General features: G+C 37.4%; 1 protein-coding gene across 3 annotated transcripts in view; it reads right to left on the bottom strand.

The window, feature by feature from the left end:
• LOC133520195 (lachesin-like) overlaps positions 1-20561 on the bottom strand; it is a 170124-nt gene that overhangs the window by 56490 nt on the left and 93073 nt on the right. For all 3 annotated transcript variants that reach the window (XM_061854566.1, XM_061854568.1, XM_061854565.1), the window contains exon 4: positions 12800-13007. In XM_061854566.1, the coding sequence (XP_061710550.1) occupies positions 12800-13007 (208 nt within the window). The remainder of the gene's footprint in view (positions 1-12799; positions 13008-20561) is intronic.

Genomic DNA, 20561 nt, shown 5'->3' with positions numbered 1-20561 from the left:
CCTTGTCACAGCGCAATTTATGTAAAAAAAGCCTTTAAGGATCTCATGTCATTGTCACTCAGACCTAATATTCACGCGTTTTTAGGGTTCCGTAGTCAAGAAGGAAAAAAATATGATCCTCTAACTTTTAAACTATGAATCTAAAAGAATATGAAAAAAAATCGGGAAACAAAAGCTTAATAAATAGTTTCAAGGAAAACTATAGCTATATAGCGAACACGATCCGTCCAGCCGTTTTTGAGTTATTGCAAAAAGTCTTCTCTTCTTAGAAAAAAGACGTACAAAGCGCTGCGAAGGTACTCCCTTATGCTTGTAATGTACGTGATACTTACTTATATCTCCATTTAGGCTATTCTGACAGAATGGTAACTACGGTACCCTACACTGAGCATGGCCCGACATGCTGTTGGCAGATTTTTATTATCGTTTGTCGTTATGACCGTCACTTTCTGAGAAGTAAAGAAGTGGGTGAGTAAAGGTGCCGTTCCGATTTAGACTGCGCCAGTATTACTGCTGCGGTAATGCGGCGTGACATTGCTGCCGACTGCATTGCCGACGAAAATGTCAATAATCCGGGCAGCAACATCAATTTTGACATTTGCGGTACTCTCACTCGGCAGTAATCTCATGACACAATACTACTACAGCAATTCTGCCGACTGCGTTACTGTTGGAAATGACAGATCTAATGAATAGGTACCTATTTTTTGTACTACGTCGGTGGCAAACAAGCATACGGCTCGTCTGATGGTAAGCAGTCTCCGTAGCCTATGGACGCCTGCATCTACAGAGGTGTTACATACACGTTGCCGACCCTAACACTCTGCACCCTCTTTGACCTCCTAGTAACCTTACACACCGGCAGGAACACAACACTACGAGTCTCTAGTGTTATATGGCTGCGGTTTTCTGTAAGGTGAAGTTACTTCTCCAGTTGGGCTCTGCTCTAGATCTGGAATGACATCCGCTGTGTTGTGCCTTACCACACAAAGCAAGATGACATTCACACTGCCCATGACCTCTCTTTTGGGCGTAGTTTAAGGACATACCCGGCTTCACATATAAATGATAAAATATTATTTTACATTTTGCGACAGCAATGCAGCCATGCAGGGGGAGGCCTATGTTCAGCAGTGGACGTCTTATGGCTGAGATGATGATGATGATGATGAATGCAGCCATTACTGCCGATTCAGAATCGATTTTGCTGCCTTGATCTATTTATTGGAATCATAAAATACGTAACATTACCTTAACACCAATGGATTTTTGACATTTGCGGAAATACCAGTAGCGCTAGTGCAGTTTGAATCCAAAGCTTTATGCATGACACGATAGACGACAAAAAAGCACCCATCATATTTATACATAATGGTCGATTTTTTACTATACTATTTCCGCGTGAATTTCTTTGTTTCAGCGACGACTAACTTTACTTTAAATTACTTTAAGTTCTATATGAAATTTCATCGCATATTTTACAACTTTTGCCATTATTCTTGTCATGTCTAATGCACATTTTGCTGAAAGTCTGAATGCAACGCATTGTTGAAATATTGGATACCTAAGGTGATAAAATATGTTAGATGAAATTCTTCTGATCTTTCTTATCCTTGAGTAAACCAAAACAAATATGAAGCCTAAACGAATATGTTCCATGGACATAAATATGAAATATATAAAAAAACCGTGTAAATATTTATTAAACTCTTTAAGTATTCAATTAATATAAATTAAGATGATAATGGACAACCACTTCTCCTTACAAACGTAGTCCCCATTTTTCTCTCTTAATATTGATATAATGGAAAATGTTTACGTCATTTGATGTATATTGACCATAGCTATGCCCTAGAGTGCTCCTTATTTAGTCAAAGTTATATTTTCCTACCCCGTAGACATTACAAAAAACATTATTTTATATTCAAGCGCATATTAATACCCGACTCATGCCACAGCGAAAACTCAAAAAAAAAAGATACATTTTGTATGGAGGGTCCAAATTTTAAAAGTGCGGTAGCGACCCCTAAAACGTATTAAAAATTCTGAAAAAACTTTACATTGTTTTTTTAGTGGCAGATACTGCATTAAGCGTGTGTCTCGTAGAAAAATAACTTCGCTGAAATAAGGAGCGCTCACTACTCGTACGTCCCTTCGTTTGAATTCATTAATCTAATTAAAAATGGTAGAAAATTTTGATGCATATTCTTATACGCAAATGTTGATGCTAACTGTACTTTAAATAATTATTAAATCGAAATTCAAACCCATACGGATCCTTGAGTAAAACAAAACAAAACATAAGCACGATTTTACATCGAGCCAATTATAAAACTCAACATTGAGCGTATCAATATCTAATTAACCTAAACGAAATTAAAGCCATTCCCAGTAAAGCAATTTGAATAATGGCGGTGAAAGAGCCGGATATCCGGCCGATATCGAATCTTAATCGTGGCTTAATGAAATGTAAACAGCTGTTCTAATTGTTATTGCGGCAATAATGTAAGCGTGAAGCGGAGGCCATGAAGCGAGCGGGGCGGAAAAACTTTATAAAGCAAAGAACGTTTAGTCATCAAAATTATATTTTTCATCACACTTGCTCGAAAAATGTCTTATTTCATGTTGGTGTACCAAAGGACAAAGGTTGTTCCCCCGGGAGTTATGGATCGTGAAAACAAAAACGCTTTTTTTAAATACTGACGTTTCTAATTTAATATTTTGGTTTATGTTTAAAATTTCATTTTTTTATACTACGTCGGTGGCAAACAAGCATACGGCTCGCCTGATGGTAAGCAGTCTCCGTAGCCTATGTACGCCTGCAACTCCAGAGGAGGTACATGCGCGTTGCCGACCCCAGCATCCCCCTCCCCTCTCGTTGAGCTCTAGCAACCTTACTCACCGGCAGGAACACAACACTATGAGTAGGGTCTAGTGTTATTTGGCTGCGATTTTCTGTAAGGTGGAGGTACTTCCCCAGTTGGGCTCTGCTCTAGATCTGGAATGACATCCGCTGTGCTGTGCCCTACCACAAGCGAGATGACATTCACAATGCCCATACCTCTCTTTTGGACGTAGTTTAAGGACGTACCCGGTATTAATAGACGTTTAAAATATTTTTACACAATTCTCAATCGCGGCTGAATGCCCGATTGGTCTGTGCGTTCGATGCCTAACCTGTCAAATAATGACAATTTCAAATTTAGTTTTTTCTTTGCAAGTGTGATGAAAAACAGTGTAGGAGTTACCAAGGGTAATGATATTGCAAACTCGGGTCTTTAATTCCCTTATATATATATAAATAAAAAGTACACAGTTCTAATATCAGGAGTCTAATAACCACAACTTTTTCAACTTCTCCTTGAGTGAGGTTGTAAGTTTGAATTAGCCTCGAGTGCTTAATTCAGAAGGTTTAAAAGCAAAGTACATATTATTTAAGGACGAATACGAGCGAAATGCACGCATGAATGCATTCAGATAACTAAATGACACCATATCAGTGGCGGCGTGTCACAAACATTCGTAGGGAACCCGGAGCTAATTTTGCTTTCCTTTTCTCCATGAACCGATCGTGAAAGTACTCAACGGGCTGAAGTTTAGACAAGCCGGTGGGAATCGAGTTCTTTGAACGATCCGCCACTGCACCATATAGATACTCACGACGATTTAAGAGGAAATAATTATTGTTCGCGGTTTTTCTAGCCACACACGACTGTTGCGATGGCAATCGGAATGTGATACGGGCTCATCGAGCTAATCAGCTAATTGGGACTGGCACGTGTGACAGTGTTCATTAATTATACGGCACTGGTTGAACGTTTCCGAAAAGGACCTGCTTTTGGAAAGCAGGGGAGTATACAGTCAGCGAGAAAAACGTACTGGCGGCCAAAGTGGCAAATTTTTTCTTAAATCTATGGTAACAAAGGTGTTTACGATCATTCGTCGTCGTCGTCTATTTGATACTGACTGTACTTACTGAAGCGACGGCCTTCTACGGAAATGTCGCTTACGTAACGCATTTGCCTTGTAAGGTAGCTACTTCAATCAAAACCATAGAGCTCGACAATATACGGCTAATTTGTTAGCCAAGTCATGAAATATTACCTGACCCAGTGTACCTTTTTCAGAAGTATTTGAACAATGACGTTACGTAAGCGACATTCTCGTGGAATGTTTGCGATACACAACAGCAAGTTACCTTGGGCGATACATTTTGACGAATATAGAGCTCATTTTGACGTCACTCACAATGCATCTTGTTTGTGGGTAGTTGTGTATTGGTGTGAGTGTGATATGCTAAACTAATACTTGTGACAGTGTCACTGACAGCCAGTGTTCATTAATATATCCTAATAATTGTTGAACGTATCGGAAAAGCACTTGCTTTCACAATACCATTTCACTCAATTTCTCACTCATACAGTCCGTGCCGTCATACGGTCACGTCTGAAAATATCGATACGAAAAAAATGGCAAAAATATGTATACACGACTTTATTGCCCATATATTAAGGTAGTGTATACATATTTTTGGCACATTTTTTGTACCGATATTTTTAGACGTGACTGTACTACTTCGTGCAGTCTTTGAGAGACTCTGTCGTATGAGTCAAATTTAATATGAGCTGCCACAAATGACAAATTTGGTATTGTAACATTTCAAACTGCATTGCTGCAAGAAACGTCAATAAGTTATTTTATTTTATTTCCACACATACAATTATCATTACAGGCTGAACCCAATGCGATAATGTAGCAACAAATTAAATATATAAACAGACAAAAAACAAGTACCTATATCTAAAAACTAAATTTTTAACCTACATACTACCTATTCAATATAGCAAAGAGTTAATACAGCTACTTTTGTGAATTCGCTCATCGTACATGAAAATAGGTCTATATGCGTGGCTATGATGTTCAGGGTACGCACGGCGCGCGTCATCGGCGCCTCGCGCAGCAACTTGGTGCACCCGCACGGCACGGCCAGCAGTCCGGGCTGACGGCGCGCCACACAAGAGCGCGGAACACAAATACCCACCGACCCCAATATATCCGCATTGTATATCTTTCCCCTAAGCAGTTTAAAGATATATGTAATTGCTAGCTCCCTTCTGACTATCAACTGATTGTATCCGACCATGCCTAAAATAAACAATGTCGGATACATCAGCGGATAACACGGGTATACGCCGTATTGCCTCATATACATATACCAAATAAACTTATTCTGTATCCGCTCTAACATAAAAATATACTTTGCTTCGTGTGGAGCCCATATTTTAGCCCTTTTATCAAGACATTCCATGAATGTACTAATATTAGACCAGATATGACACTTTAGGCAGCTGACAGATAAATCCATAACAGTTCAGAACAAGAAATTAATCAGAATCGGTATCAGTATTACAAGCGTAATTGGCTGATTCCAGAGGCGTAGCGAGGGGGGGGGGCTAGGGGGGCCATGGCCCCGGGCGGCACTTGAGAGGGGGCGGCAAAATACGGTATTTAAAAAAATATAAAATTGAGAAATTAATATTTTCAAATCGTGCCACGAAACGAACCAATGAATGAATGAATTTATTTCATAAGCACCGTGGGAGCGCACGGCGCGGGGCGGCTGTGCGGGGGCGGTCAATCGCTGCCGGAGTGCTTACACCGCCGAGCATACACGATTGTTCGCTGGGCTACAACCGCGAAAATCGAAGTTCGTCAATTGCGGGCATTTTTCTCTGTCACTTTGATTACGTCTTAGTGAAAGTAAAAGAGATCTAATCAATCTAATGCAGGGCGCCCTTGGCGCCATCATTCGCAAAAATAGTCGGGCGTAGCCCAATGAACGTGGTGCGATACGCGCGATTAAATGCCGGTGGCTTCGGTGCTCTCATATTAAAAGAGTCGGGCATAGCCTGACGTATGTTGTCGCGCTGCGGGCGATCGAATAACGGGCGATTGTTCAAAAACGAATGAGGAAGTTGCATTTTATCCACATGCATGTGAGGCAAAGTAATCATCTTGCAAATTGTGAGTTGTTCCTAATGTTAAATGGTCGAATTTACTTTTAAATGATGATTTCCAATGATAAATGTATTATTACGTTCATTTGAATTTGATTTGGTTTGATTTTTTTGGTATTTCATATCATAGTTAGTATTTTCCTCGCATTTTTGAATCTTTCGCTTGCTCGGGTATCAATATTAGCACGAGCGGTTAAACAACAACGTTGCCCCCTTGTAAAACAAATAACGATGACTTATTCGCTGTAATGTTTTTTTACCAAGATGTAAAAATAAATAACGTGTTGTGTGCAGAAAACACATTTTTGTCGAATTTGATCAAAAGTAAAAATTTTTTTGCTCCTTATGACGTCAGGAATACGTGGTTAAAATCTGTCGGGTTACTCGTTCCCACAGTGTATTCAAAAATTAGTAAATTATGTTACATTGTATTTATTTATTTAAAAGATGTAAATATACAATATTTTCTCTGTGAATACTTCAGATGAGATTTTTTGTTTTTCCATGTTTTTATGAGCCAGATTTTCAGTAGTCGAGTTTTGGTTTTTGAACATATTTTTGTATTTTACCACTTTTACCCAACTTTGTCTAGTCAGGTCATAAGTTATGTCACAAAGGTTTTGACTGATAATATGTAATACAAAGTTTTTGATAAAAAAAAGTAAGCCATGATTTAAAAGCTTGTTTTATATGATATCGCGGCTTTATTTACTACTTGTTTACTTTGGGATTGTCGTCAGACGCGAATACCCGTCTGGATTGTGAAAAACTATACTTCACAAAAGGGAGTAAAAATCAGTGTCACATAAATAAAATAGGTACAAATGTTTATTTGTATGTACCTACTTTATTATAACGCTATTTTATCACCAGCATTTAGTTCTTCGACAAGTCTATACTTCAGCTAGTACCCTTCATACTTAGGGTAATTTTCAGTAACATGCTTATTTTTGACTGCCATTGAACAAGTAGGTTTGGTAAAACATGTACAGTTGCAATTTTGGCCGTCCAATACACATAATTTAAGTATCTAATGAAAGATAAAAGACCCAACATTTGTTTTATGTACGATTCAACCATGTAAAACAGAAAAATAAATAAATAGGGATCAAAATCACCTTAAAGAGGCCGCGTATTTTTTTCATGATTTTTTATACATTTGCGCTTACTTGTAAAGCATGCTGTGTACCTACACTTGTTTTGAATCTCGTGCTAATTTTTAAGCCATCATATTAAATATTTTTTCATTTCATTTTCATCTGTTTAGTGTATTCGAATATTAGATAGAATAATGCAAAACTGTACCTATAAGTTTTTTATCAGTAAAAATCTTGTGACTGAACTTATGACTTGTACTAAGTGATGTTGATCGTAAATTGGGGCGGCAAATTTCTGATCGGCCCCGGGCGGCAAACACATACGCTACGCCGCTGGCTGATTCCTTTAAGAAAAAAACTATAAATCTTTGAGAAAAGTTTCTCTTCCAATTTAAATTCAACAAAGAAAATTATATTTCACAAAAACTTATTACTTGCATCCCAATTCCTGCCCGTACGCTGGCCGCGTATTTTCATGTAAATGACCCGTAAAGGTGAAACATAAAAATAAAAGCGCAATTCGCCTTAATGACTTATTTGTTTGTAGTGCAGGGGCGTTGCCGTTTGGGGGGCACTTAGCCTTTATACGGGTCGTTCCACAACTTTTAAGTGGTTTTACATGAGGGTTTTTGGGTTCCGTGTCTGAGAAACACGATACTTTGTCGAGTAATGAGGAAAAAAGATGAGTATGAATCTATGGAAAATAGGTTTTTTATTCAAATAGCAGGTATTTCTTGAAAAGGACGAAAAGGGATCAAAAGATAAATAATATACTTAATCTATGCTTCACACTGATTTAAACTTTTTTTACACATTATTAACTAACACAAATGAGACTTAATCGCGTATTAAGTTTTAAATTTACGTCCGACGTTTCAAGGAAGGCGTTGTCCCCTGTGGTCTCGGAGAAGACTGGCTAAAGTTGACATCAACATCTTCTAGCCACGCGAGTTTTTCGAACTACCCGCACTTGATCTTGTATATTGACTTGAACATTCTGCGCACTAGGGATGTTACTCTGTCGACACACAACACTAACGATATTCGATGTTTTCGACTGTCGATATTCGTTCTCGCTTACATATACTAATGACTGGATTCCATGTGGATGAGATCCCCAAACCCTCGTCCCGATTGAAATTACAATGTTTTTTTAATTTCAATGGCTTCCCGCACCTGTAGGAATGGCGATCCGTGGAAAGGATTTTAGGCTTATGCAGCTCGATCCAGTGGTTTGGTCCTGATTCCAGTAAATACTCAGCCACAGCAGACTCCTTTGCTTCTCCCGCTATGCTTTTTTTTTATCATGTAGGAGGTAAACGAACAGACAAATCGTCTGATGGCAAGCTATTACCGTCGCCCATGCAACATCAGAGAAGTCGTAAGACTTGTAAGTGCATTTAAGATAGTCACTCTTTTCTTGAAGGTTTGAAGGTCGTATCGGCCCGAAAATATCGGAGCTGACAGTTCATTCCACAGTTTACCTGTGCGAAACAGGAAGGCTGGAGGAAAATTGAAGACTGCCAAATGCCTGATCTAAAGGTTATCATCACGCTCGCGGTGTTACCGCGCTGGATGGCAATAAAATATCTTGGATAAGCTATAGAATTGATAATAAATACAAGTGCCTACCTACTTCCTTTTAAAACAGCTCAATTGACAGATAAATTCATATCAGTGTGGGCAGAAGGTAACAGGTTTGAATCCCAAAAAAATATCCTAGAGCACGTAACATGATTCTCTAAAGAAACGCCTACATTATTTTGTTTACGATTTCCAACTTTATTAAACATTGCTTTATGAGGTGAAATAATATTTCAAATCTACGAGTACAAAGTTCAAGGTTGCGCTTCTACCTGTTTTCAGTTTATTATACCCCCATTTTGTCCCTCTAATTTAACGCAGAATAACGTAAAAGATTTTGTCTTTTGGTCATGCAATGTTGATTATTTTTTCTTGCGCGATTTACCCCTTGAAATGCATATACCGAAATTATAATATTTAAGTTAACTCGTTAGTAGTAATTATTTACTTTAACGGGACTTAATTGCGGAAGACGGCATTATCCCCGTGGTCTCGGAGGAAGACTGGCTAAAATTAACATCGACATCTATTTTAGCTGCGCAAATTTTTGGAACTACCCGCACTTGGTTTTGTTTATATACTGGAACGTTTTCACACTAAAGATGTCACATTTATTAGTTTCCGCTTACATACTAATGGCTGGATTTTATGTGGATGAGATCCTAAAACCATCCTCCTGGATTAAAATTTCAAAGTGAAAAATTTTCATACTTTTAGAGCATGAAATTCCATTATCTTTCGCTGTCGTCGCCATTTATTTTCCAAGCACACGAATCAGATGTAAAAATATAATGCAAACAGCCTCAATCCCTATCACAATGTTTACGACAAAAGAAAGACAAAACATTTATATACTTTGCTAAGAAAGAAAATGGAAACCTCTCAAAATGTAAAGAAAAGTAATTATAAGTTCGTTCGTAATAAACCGGGTAGAGTAAACAAAGAGAGCTCGAGAGCTTATTAATAAATAAGGTTGAAAATGTGGGAAGACTATTATACTTAAATTAATGTAGGTAACTTTTCTACGCCGTGTTAAACGCAAAAGCTATCACTCGGACGCCACGTCACAGAAGTGTCAAAATTGAACTCGAACTTTATGTATTTGCATATGCATGCAAATAAACCATTTAGGTTTTATATTAATTAATATTGATCAAGATCCCAGAGCCGCCAGACATTATTTATTTTCTTATGAATAAAATGTATGGGATAATGTAGTGTTAGTAAGTACTTTTAATGTCTGCATACTTGCTAATTGACACGACCGGACCAATAAATGAATCCATAAAAATAGGTTAAATTTATTTCGTATACGATTTACTTTAAATTTTTTCGGGGTGTACAACTTTGTATAAAAAAGCCCCAGTATGAGCGAGATGCATCTAGACAGTAATATCAAAAAGTGGCACCATATTACCGGGCATAGGCCAAAGGTTGTGGTGCAATCGCTCAAAACGATGCCGCCATACCTTTTGCCTCTGATCCATTAGATGGCGCTACTTTTTGACATTTAATAAAAACACATATCAGTGAAAGAATAAGGATCAAAGTTAAATGGCGTTCTAAAAGTTTTAATCATGTATCTAAAGACAGCAGTAAAATTACTGTGGCCACAAAGTTTTCTTTGACAATCTACCTCTATTTCAAATTCTCTTTACTTAGAGGCGCGCAGTTTAAAAATTAAATTTAATTTACTATTTTCAAAATATCAAACATTCCGTTGTTGTATAGGGTTAATATTTATTATGAAATCACGGTAAAGGTTATACATAATAAGTATAAATATAATATTTCAGTAGTTAAAATTCAATTTTAGGAAAGGGTAAAATAAAGCATTTATGAAGCCAAAATAACTTATTATGATTGCAGTTCGAACCTATTAAAAGATATAAATAACCGTAGCTAAAAGCTTAATTTAAGATAAAACGTCAAAATATAATATGAAGTGATACTGGAAATGCTATTCTTGACTGGTCTAGTCGCAGTTAATTTTAGAAGCAAAATATTGGTAGATAATATCCGAGTTTCCATTTCAATTTTGAACTGGAAAACATTGCTTTGTCTTCGAGCTAGGATCGTTGAAAGATAATCATTTATGCAAAAGGATTTCCGCACTGGAGCAGGATTGGGATTAGATTCTAAATTCGGTGGAATAAATTATGGTACATGTAACCGCTACGGAAAATTCGGTACAGAAACTAACGTCGACGGGGAAATCAGTTTAAATAGCACGTGACATCGTAAAATCAAAGTCTGCAATGCACACTCGTTCTGGTGTAATGCAGGAAAGGTAAAGCTTTAGATTTAATGGAACAGGGTTGAACTGGTGGTGGTTGTTTTCATTAGATAGTACTTAGTAACGTATTGATTACAAAAACTTTTTCTGGTAAGTAAGGTCTAATGTAGAAAAAATGGTACGCTACCAACAGAAAGACATTCGCACACCGGTTAACCATAATGCTAATAAATGATATATTAAATGCACTAAATCTTTGAAAAACACTAGCGCTCTACTAAGTGCTACTAATAGCACATAAATTAAAATTAGTACATTGCTATAGAGGCCGGGCAACGAAGGGTTGCAGGCCAAGTAGATAAAGACGGATAGGGATATGCGGCTGGCAACCCCGTTTCCTGCCGAGATTTGTAGTGTTTGCAATGAAAAAAAAAGAAGTCATTTTGTTTTATTTGTAGGTTTACGTAACACAGCTAAAAACAAATTACGAATCGACTACTATTTCAAGGTTGAATGCCAAGACGTTGTGTCACAATTTGACGTTTAAAAACAAAAGAAGGTTGCTTTACAGGCCTAAGTGTGCAAGGCTTATGAAATTCCTATCCATGATGCGATCTTCACTCATCGCACTGGATACGTAGTATTTCCGGACCTAATTTGAAGTAATTCATGTCAACATTTCATTGCAAGCTTGAGTTACTTAAATTAAATAATCATTTAATTCAGGCATGACACATATAAATATATATATCTTATACCTTTAAACGAGCAATTCTTGTATATATATAAATATATATATTTCTGTGATCTCGGAAACGGCTCTAAGGATTTCGCTGAAATTTGGTATATGGGGGTTTTTGGAGGTATACAATCTATCTAGATTAGTCTTATGTTTGGGAAAACGCGTGTTTTCGAGTTTTCATGCGTTTTTCTTTCGACGCAGAATATGGTCGCTAATTTCGTGTTGCCGGCCACTGTCCGTCTGGTCCAGCGGGTTAAGACGCGGACTGCTAAATGAGTGTTACGGGTTCAAATCTCGCCCGGTGACTAACTTTTGTTTTTTTTATATGTTCAAGTTTATATATAATTTTTTAATTTTTATTGTTTTAGACAAGTTTAATTTAGTAAAAAAATGTAGTTAAGATTATCACCTATGGACCACCATATTACAATAAATAGTTATAACCGAGCAAAGCTCGGTCGCCCAGGTACTTTTCTTTATAAGTGTTAGTGTTAGTGTACTAAAATGTCAACGAAAGCAAAATAAGTACATAGGCAGTAGTCTAAGCTAATTCTACGGTCGAACTAGCGTATTTCATAGTCACTCTCGCGATATGTTTCAGACCGCTTTCGTGACCGCTGTTCATGTACTATTATGGCTTTAAAAAGGAGAAACCTGGGTTCTCCGAAACAAGTCGCCCAAGTAACGAAAAGTACATGAATCAAACCGTAAAATTAGCTTAATATTACAATTACTTACGACAGTTTAAATTTGACAGATATGTACGGCCTAGGCTCTCAGAACCTGTCGCCCGACAGAAGCTTAAGAGATGGAGAAGCTGGTCGACCGTTGGCGAAGTAGTGGAAGGCGAGGATCAGTAAAAGATAGCAACCCGAGTAGAGCTGTACTCACCGACAATCTGCAGAATTTTTTATCTGCAGATATCCGACTTGACTAATCATAGGGTTAGTGATCACTTGGCACCATAGTACCCCTATATTCTTGCTATATTCAGCTTAAATGGAGAATAAATTCATAGCGTTGTGATGGGAGACGGAAGAGGGCACTAGCTGCGCTTTTCCGTCCTTCCACCGAAGGCGAAAATCAATGAAATATATCAACAGAAGAAGATAGTAGTACTCACCAACGACTTGAAGATATCCGACTTGACTGATCATAGGGTTAGTGTTCACTTGGCACATGTAGTATCCCCTATCTTCTTGCTGCACCTGGCTTACATGCAGAAGCCAAGTCATAGCGTTGTCGTGAGAGACAGAGAAGCGCGCCAGCCGCGTAATGACGTGGCGGTGGATGGTGAGGATCATCTGACGGTCGATGTGGATCCAGGCCACCTGGAACAAGTAAATAGTTTTTAGTTATGTGAATTGGACTTGGAAAATGAGGTAAAGGAAACGAGTAATAGCGGGAAATGGTGTATTGGGTTAAGTTCTAAGCTGCGGGCGGGATATATTTATGGATAATATAACTTTCAGTCATATGTATCAATCATGAAGTCTGTTTTATGAAGTCAAAAATGTACATAAAGCTTCGTCTATATAAGGTGCTAATATATTAGCTACGAATATTATTACAGCTGATAGTACTCGGCTCCTGGAGTATATTTAAGTATGAAACATTATAGGTTTTATGATGGTTTTTAGGAGAAGAAAGAAATTTGCTACGTAAAATAAAAACACCGTGTTAATGAGATAATTAAATGAGACCTCCTTTAACCAGTTTTAGATAGAGTATTTATTTATTTATTTTTGTTCAGAATATGTAGTTTCCTTAATTTCTATTTAAAGGTAATAATTTTAATGTAAATTACCATCTCTTCATTTGTTTATTAGGATCACCAACAGAAGATACAAATTCACATACCTACTATAATTTACATTAATAATTGATCACCCACTTGACGGCAATCACAGCATGCATTATTTAAGTTAAGATTCAGAAAAAGAGCTTAATATAAATTTAATAAAGAACAAATGATACTAATTAACACCTACTTAATACAAACAATAAAATTTCCACATAAAAGTAACTAAGTTGGCTAGCTGATCCAATAGGTTAGTTCGACTACGACGCATATAGAGTAAGGCACAAGGATAACGTGGCAAGCGAGACGGCGCTTTCAGCCCTATCTGACTAACCATATACATGCAGTCAATCTTGTCGTGTAGAAGTTTGTGCAAGAACATTAGGTCCAGCATAATACGTCGACTACTCAGAGAAATTAGTTTAGATTGTTTAAGTCTGATAGTGTTATATTACTTACTAGTGTGTTATACTTGGCAGCCTGTTCCACGGCGATAAGCAAGATGCCTAGTAAGCCTTTTTTGCAATCGCTCAATCCTTTCATATTGGTCTATTTCTTAAAATATCGGTAGTTATTTTTTTGTACCTTGTATATTATATTCTATCGCTAAATCAATTCTCCCTTGAGGCAGCACGCCTAGTTGAAGGTTTTTACTAGTTTCGAAATATTTTAGTATAATGGGCAAAGCCAAGTACTTAAATATCTTCTTAAAAACTTATACAAAAGGCTTTATAAAGTTTCCTTCGTAGGAAAAATAAGGTACGGCAGGTCTAATTATGGTAAAATTTCAACGTCCTTGTTTAAAAACTGGTCAGAAAAAAGTTTTTCTTACACTTTAAACACTTATTATGAAGCGACTGGTATTTTTAATTTTGGTTAGAAATTTTATTCTATTTTCCTCAGTGCCTACTCGTTTTCCCTAGTGACGAAGGCTGTTGAAAAGTTTTAATCATTATCAAACCTACGTTCGATAATAGTTAAATTTTCATAACCTAATTTCCTCTCAAGTTGTACTAAAATAGCCTAACAGGGTTAGCTGGTGCCAGTAGAGAACAATATAATAGATAACTAACGTTGTTAAACATCGTAATAAATTGATTTAATCAATATCTTTTTGAAGTGGGACTGGGCGGGTTACGTCTGCCACAAGCACACGCATAGGTAGGCTAGTATAGGCACCAAGTTGATGCCGCAAGTTAAGCGCGGACGTGGCAGGCCCAGACGGCCTACCGCGAACCACGTTCGACGTGTTGCCTCCCTCACTTACGTACGAATTTACAAGAGCGACAGAGAGGCAACACGTCGAACGTGGTTCGCGGTAGGTCCTCAGATGGAGATGGCGGGATGATTTATTCATCAGTAGCTGGGCAGAAATAGCACAACAACGGGAGCTGTGGAAATCACGGAGAGAGTCCTTCGCCCATCAGTGAGATACTGACAGCTGGACGGACAGCTGACAAAAAAAAAACAACGGGTTGCACTCCGGGAGTGCCGGCAGAAGTGAAAACTTCAATATTAACGTTGTGAATCATATTTTGGAAAAATTGAGTAGCAGTTTTATAAAAAGAGATAATTCTCTGCTCGTGCTCAGTGCTCAGTGCTCAGTGCTCAGTGCTCAGTGCTCAGTGTTCGGCGTGTAAGAAAGACATTGGCTTTTGTTGTACAAATGTCGCTGAGTCAACTTACAGAAAGTACGGAGCTGATCGCAAGTCGACATGGAAATGCCAAAAATGTCAGAAAAACAGAAAAGATGCATCCCCAGTGCAGCCGAAACCCGCTAAGCCCACAGATCTGGACACTATCATGAATACGTTAAAAGGAATGGAAAAACAGCTTTTGTGTCTTCCTGGATTAGTTAAAGACATGGGAATTCTTAAGGCTGAATTATCAGAGGTCAAGGACTCCTCCAGCTTTACAAATGCGAAGCTTGATGAATATTCCGCGCGCTTAGTCAATGCGGAAAAAAAAATCGAGGAATTGGAAAATCTCCAAGGCAAAGTTCAGGCGATGGATAGTGAAATTGCAATGTTAAAGGAAGCGAATGCCCGAAATGAGCAACATATGCGCCTTAACAATGTCGAGATAAAGGGAGTTCCGATCAAGAAGAACGAAAACCTTTTCTCAATACTGGAGGGTGTTTGCACCGCAATTGGCTTTGCAGTAGCTAAAAGCCAAATAAACTATATATCAAGAATTCCGGTTCACAACTCCAACGAGAAGTCGATTATTATCAACTTCATAAACCGCTACTTGAAAGAAGACTTCGTCGCATCTGCACGTTTAAAGAAAAATATCACAGCTGAGGAGATTGGTTTTCAGGGAAATACGCAGAGGGTTTATATAAACGATCATTTGACACCCGAAAATAAAAAGCTGCTAACCCTAACGAAATCGACACTTAAACAAAAGAACTACCTCTACGTGTGGGTTAAGTTTTGTAAGATTCATGTGCGGAAAGACGATAACTCTAAAGTTCATATTATCAATAACGTACGCGATTTAAACAGATTACCTTAAGTTGTCGTGTTTACAATTTACTGTGTAATTTTATAGCATGTTTTGTGTTTTTAATTCGGACAGAAAAAAGTTTGGACATCGCAGATCGGCACACCTGGCCTGTTTATTGTTTAGCGCTTGACCTTGTCGCTGCCCGGCGCAGTTTCCAGGAATGCACAACACGCTCAGTCAAAAATACGTACTTCTCTCTGTTGCACTGCTTAAATAATTCGCTCATTTACGATATCTTTCACATATATGGCACTCATTCTATGGTTGGTTATAACTACTATAAAATAAAATTTGCTCTGCTATTAAATTTATCGGTGTCCTTTGGTTGTATGCATTGCTTAAAATACCTTTCTAATTTGTTATTTACGCAATTTTACTTAGCTTCCTTACCTAAATGGCTAATATCATGTTAAGTGATAATTATCCTTCTATATACTACCAGAACGTTCGGGGGCTTAGAACGAAAACATTTACATTTTATCGCAATTTAAGTTTGGCCTCTTTTGACATAATAACTCTAACCGAGACGTGGCTCGTGGATGGAGTTTTGGATTCTGAATTATTTGATGATAGGTACGTTGTGTGGCGGCGGGATCGGGACGCCAGCTTAACGGGACAAAGTCGCGGTGGGGGCGTAATCATTGCTACACGCCGTGAACTGACGGTTACCCCGCAACCTTCTTTCCAGTCATCTGCAGAGGATTTATGGGTTACGCTAACACTTAAGGATAATTATAATAGACCGATAAAAGTTCATTTATGCGTGGTGTATCTGTGCAAACAAAACAATGGTTATACTTTTTCGCAACAATTAAATAATTTTTTGAGTAATTTAAGTAATATAGTATTAAATAACTCTGATGAAAAATTCTTGGTAATTGGAGATTTTAACATGAGTAATATCGTATGGACAGCACAGGACTCTGTTATGGTTCCATCAAATTATATAAGTAGCGACGAGTGCAGTTTTGTTGACGAGCTTAATGCTGTTAATTTTAACCAGTACAATGGCATTGTAAATCGTTTTGGAAAGATATTAGACTTAGTCATATCTAATGACCTTGTATCTGTTAGTCACTGCGCGAGTCCTATAGTACCTATTGACCCATATCATGAGGCTCTTATTGTTAAAATTGAGTATACTACGATTAACCCTCTGCAGTCAGCTCCCTTTGTTAAATATTATTGGAATAAAGGTGACTATACATCTATCAATAATGAATTAGCGTCTATATGCTGGGAAGAGGAATTTTCTGGTCGCTCACTGGCCCAATCGCTGGATTTCTTTTACATGACTTTTCTTAGACTTAGAGACAAATTTATACCTAGCAAAAATATTAAAAAAGATAATTATCCCGCATGGTTTTCTGTTCCTTTGAAAAAAGTCATAAAAGAAAAATATAAATACTTAAAAAAATACAGAACATATAATAATGTTTCTGACTTAATTTCATATAATGTACTGAGGGACAGAGTTCGTAAATTAGAACATGAATGTTTTACTAATTTTGTGCGTCGTGCTGAAAAAAATATTTCTAGTAACCCGAGACAATTTTGGTCATTTGTCAAATCACGATCAACCTCCCACGGTCTGCCCAGCAGTATGAAATATGGAAATAATTTGGTTAATACAGGACAAGGTATTTGTGAAGCCTTTTCAGATTATTTTTTTACCAATTTTTCACCATCTATTAATTCGACCAATTATAACTCACTTGCCTCTAGCACCGAGTCAATTGTCAACCTAAATTCAATTGAGGTCGACCCAGATCTCGTCACCGCCTTATTGCTTAAGTTAGATCCCTCCAAGTCTGCTGGCCCCGATCAGCTCCCAGCACAATTTTTAATTAAGTGTGCTGAGAACCTAGCAAAGCCGATAGTCATGCTTTTTCGGCGTTCCTTCTCAGAGTGCTCTATACCTTCAATATGGAAGTCTGCTTTTATCACCCCAGTACATAAAAAAGGGCCCAAAACTGATATTGCAAATTACAGGCCCATATCCAAATTATGTATTTTATCAAAAGTGCTTGAAAAAATTGTTTTTAATCAAGTTTATAATTGTTTAAGTAATTATTTTAATGCTAATCAACACGGATTTTTGCGACGTAGATCTACAGTATCTAATCTTATTCTGTTGAACGATTATGTTACTGACGCTATGGATAGTGGGTCCCAAGTTGATGTAATTTATACTGATTACAGCAAATGTTTCGATCGCATTGACCACAGCTTACTAATATCAAAGCTGAATAACATCGGAATAAATGGGGATTTACTGCGATGGTTTATATCATATATCGAGAACAGAACCCAGGCTGTTGTCGTGAATAATTATATGTCCGGCTGGGTCACTGTTCCTAGTGGGGTACCGCAAGGGTCATTATTAGGGCCGTTGCTCTTTAATATATTTATTAATGATATTGACAAATGTCTCCTGCATTCCAAGCTTCTTTGTTTCGCTGATGACATGAAAGTTTTCTTAAAGATAGAATCTATTACTGACTCAATATTACTACAGTCTGACCTCGTACGCCTTGATGATTATTGTCAATTATACAGATTGGACTTGAATCCCTCTAAATGTTTTGCAATGACCTTCTCGCGCCAACGTAACTTAGTCGATACTACCTATGCCTTAAAGGGTCAAACCCTGCAGAAAGTATCATGTATGAGAGATTTAGGGGTCATTCACGACTCTAAACTAATTTTTGATAATCACATTAATAACATTATTTGTGGCGCTTATAAAGCCCTAGGTTTCATAATGCGCAATTCTGTTCACTTCACTCAGGCTAAGACGCTTAAGGTGCTATATTGTTCATATGTTAGAAGTAAGTTAGAATATGCCTCTCAGGTCTGGAACCCTTGCTACAATACATATATTGACAGAATTGAACGCATTCAGAAAAAATTCATAAAACACCTTTGCTTTAAATTAAAATATCCCTACAGTTCTTCCAACTATCTTAAAATATGTAAGCACCATCACCTTGTCCCTTTACAAAAACGCCGTGAAATAGCCGATATTACATATCTCCTAAGTATAACCAATGGTGTAATCGATTGCTCTGAGTTGCTAAGTAAACTATGTTTCAAAACCCCCATTCGTTCTAAAAGGTATCATCCCCCAATAGCAATCAGCAATGCATCTTCTAAATACAGACAGAATAGTTTTTTACCACGCGCCAGTCGTAACCTAAATGAGCTATCTAAAGAATTGGATATGGATATATATTCAACTGTGGCATTCCTAGCTTGAGACGTAATTTAGTGCAGAAATACTTTGAGTCTTTTGAGTGAGCGTGTTGTCGCCTTCTTGAATACCTATAATTACGTATTTACTATTTATACTTTTACCTTAGACCTCATTATGTTACTAAGTTAATTAGTATTTTGAACTCCCACATTATCCTTATTAAGTATCATTTGTATTCGCTTTGTTCACATATGTGGTTGCAATAGTGCGTAATCTTAGTTTAGTATTATGTCACTACCTGTGAGTTCCTATAATTGGCTTCCTGTATCTACTATATTTTTCTATGTTAATGTCACAGCTGTTGGATCTCCAAATAAATAAAATAAAAATAAAAAAAAATAAAAATATACCTACGTAAATAAATTTGAGAGTGGAAGATATTTTGAAATGCGAATTTTAGTGATAATATATAACATATACAGGATAATTCATGAGACGTGAGCAGGACTACAGCCTACACAATCAGTAAATGTTAATGAATCGTTCACCATCATATTAAGTAAAACAATCACGCTTTTTTTCTGTTATTTAACTTTTTGGTAAGGAAAAATTTGAGTATCCACAATCATGGACACCCAACAACACAGAGATACAATACAACACAATTAACAAAGATTAAACCTCTTTAACCGTTATGACAGCACTTTGATTGTGAAGAAAATAAAATGTCCCACTTGAATGAGATACGATTTTTCAAAAGTAACCAGGCTTCGATGACATTCCATTTGCACGTCACCATGATGCCACGTGTCCGTCTTACGAATTTTCAATCTGACGGTCTCGTGACCCTGACGCTAGTTTAACATTTTTCCCCATCACAAAAAGTGCACACCGCCGCTAAATAAGTATTCACTTCAAAAATCGCACTGCACCCTTAAAAGTTTGAGCGAGACAACGGTGTGTGCGTAATATAGCGACATCCCGCGCGCACGTCGGAACGAAGTGCGAATCGGATGCAATGTGCCATGTGCCATACTTATTACGGGATATTTAGATGCGTTCGGATTTGGGTGATTAGGGATATTTGGGTAGTAATATATTGTGATTATGTTCCCATTACCTTTTGGAACATTATTACCATTTATTTTCCCAAACACGTGTTATCGGAAATAGAATTCAAACCACACGATCCCTTACCATTAGGGTACCTTAGCCTATATTAGAGTAATTTCATTCTCTGCAGCGGGTTTCAATTTATGGATCATTTACGATTTGGCGCCGCTGCCACGTCGGTTGAATATGGTTGAATGACGTTGAATCTATTACGGCTTGACGCATCATGGAAACCAATTCTGTTTCAATAATGTGACATAAGATACG

Source organism: Cydia pomonella, chromosome 7 (genome assembly GCF_033807575.1).
Source record: "Cydia pomonella isolate Wapato2018A chromosome 7, ilCydPomo1, whole genome shotgun sequence".
NCBI classification, from domain to species: domain Eukaryota; kingdom Metazoa; phylum Arthropoda; class Insecta; order Lepidoptera; family Tortricidae; genus Cydia; species Cydia pomonella.
This window is presented reverse-complemented; position numbering and strand designations above follow the sequence as displayed.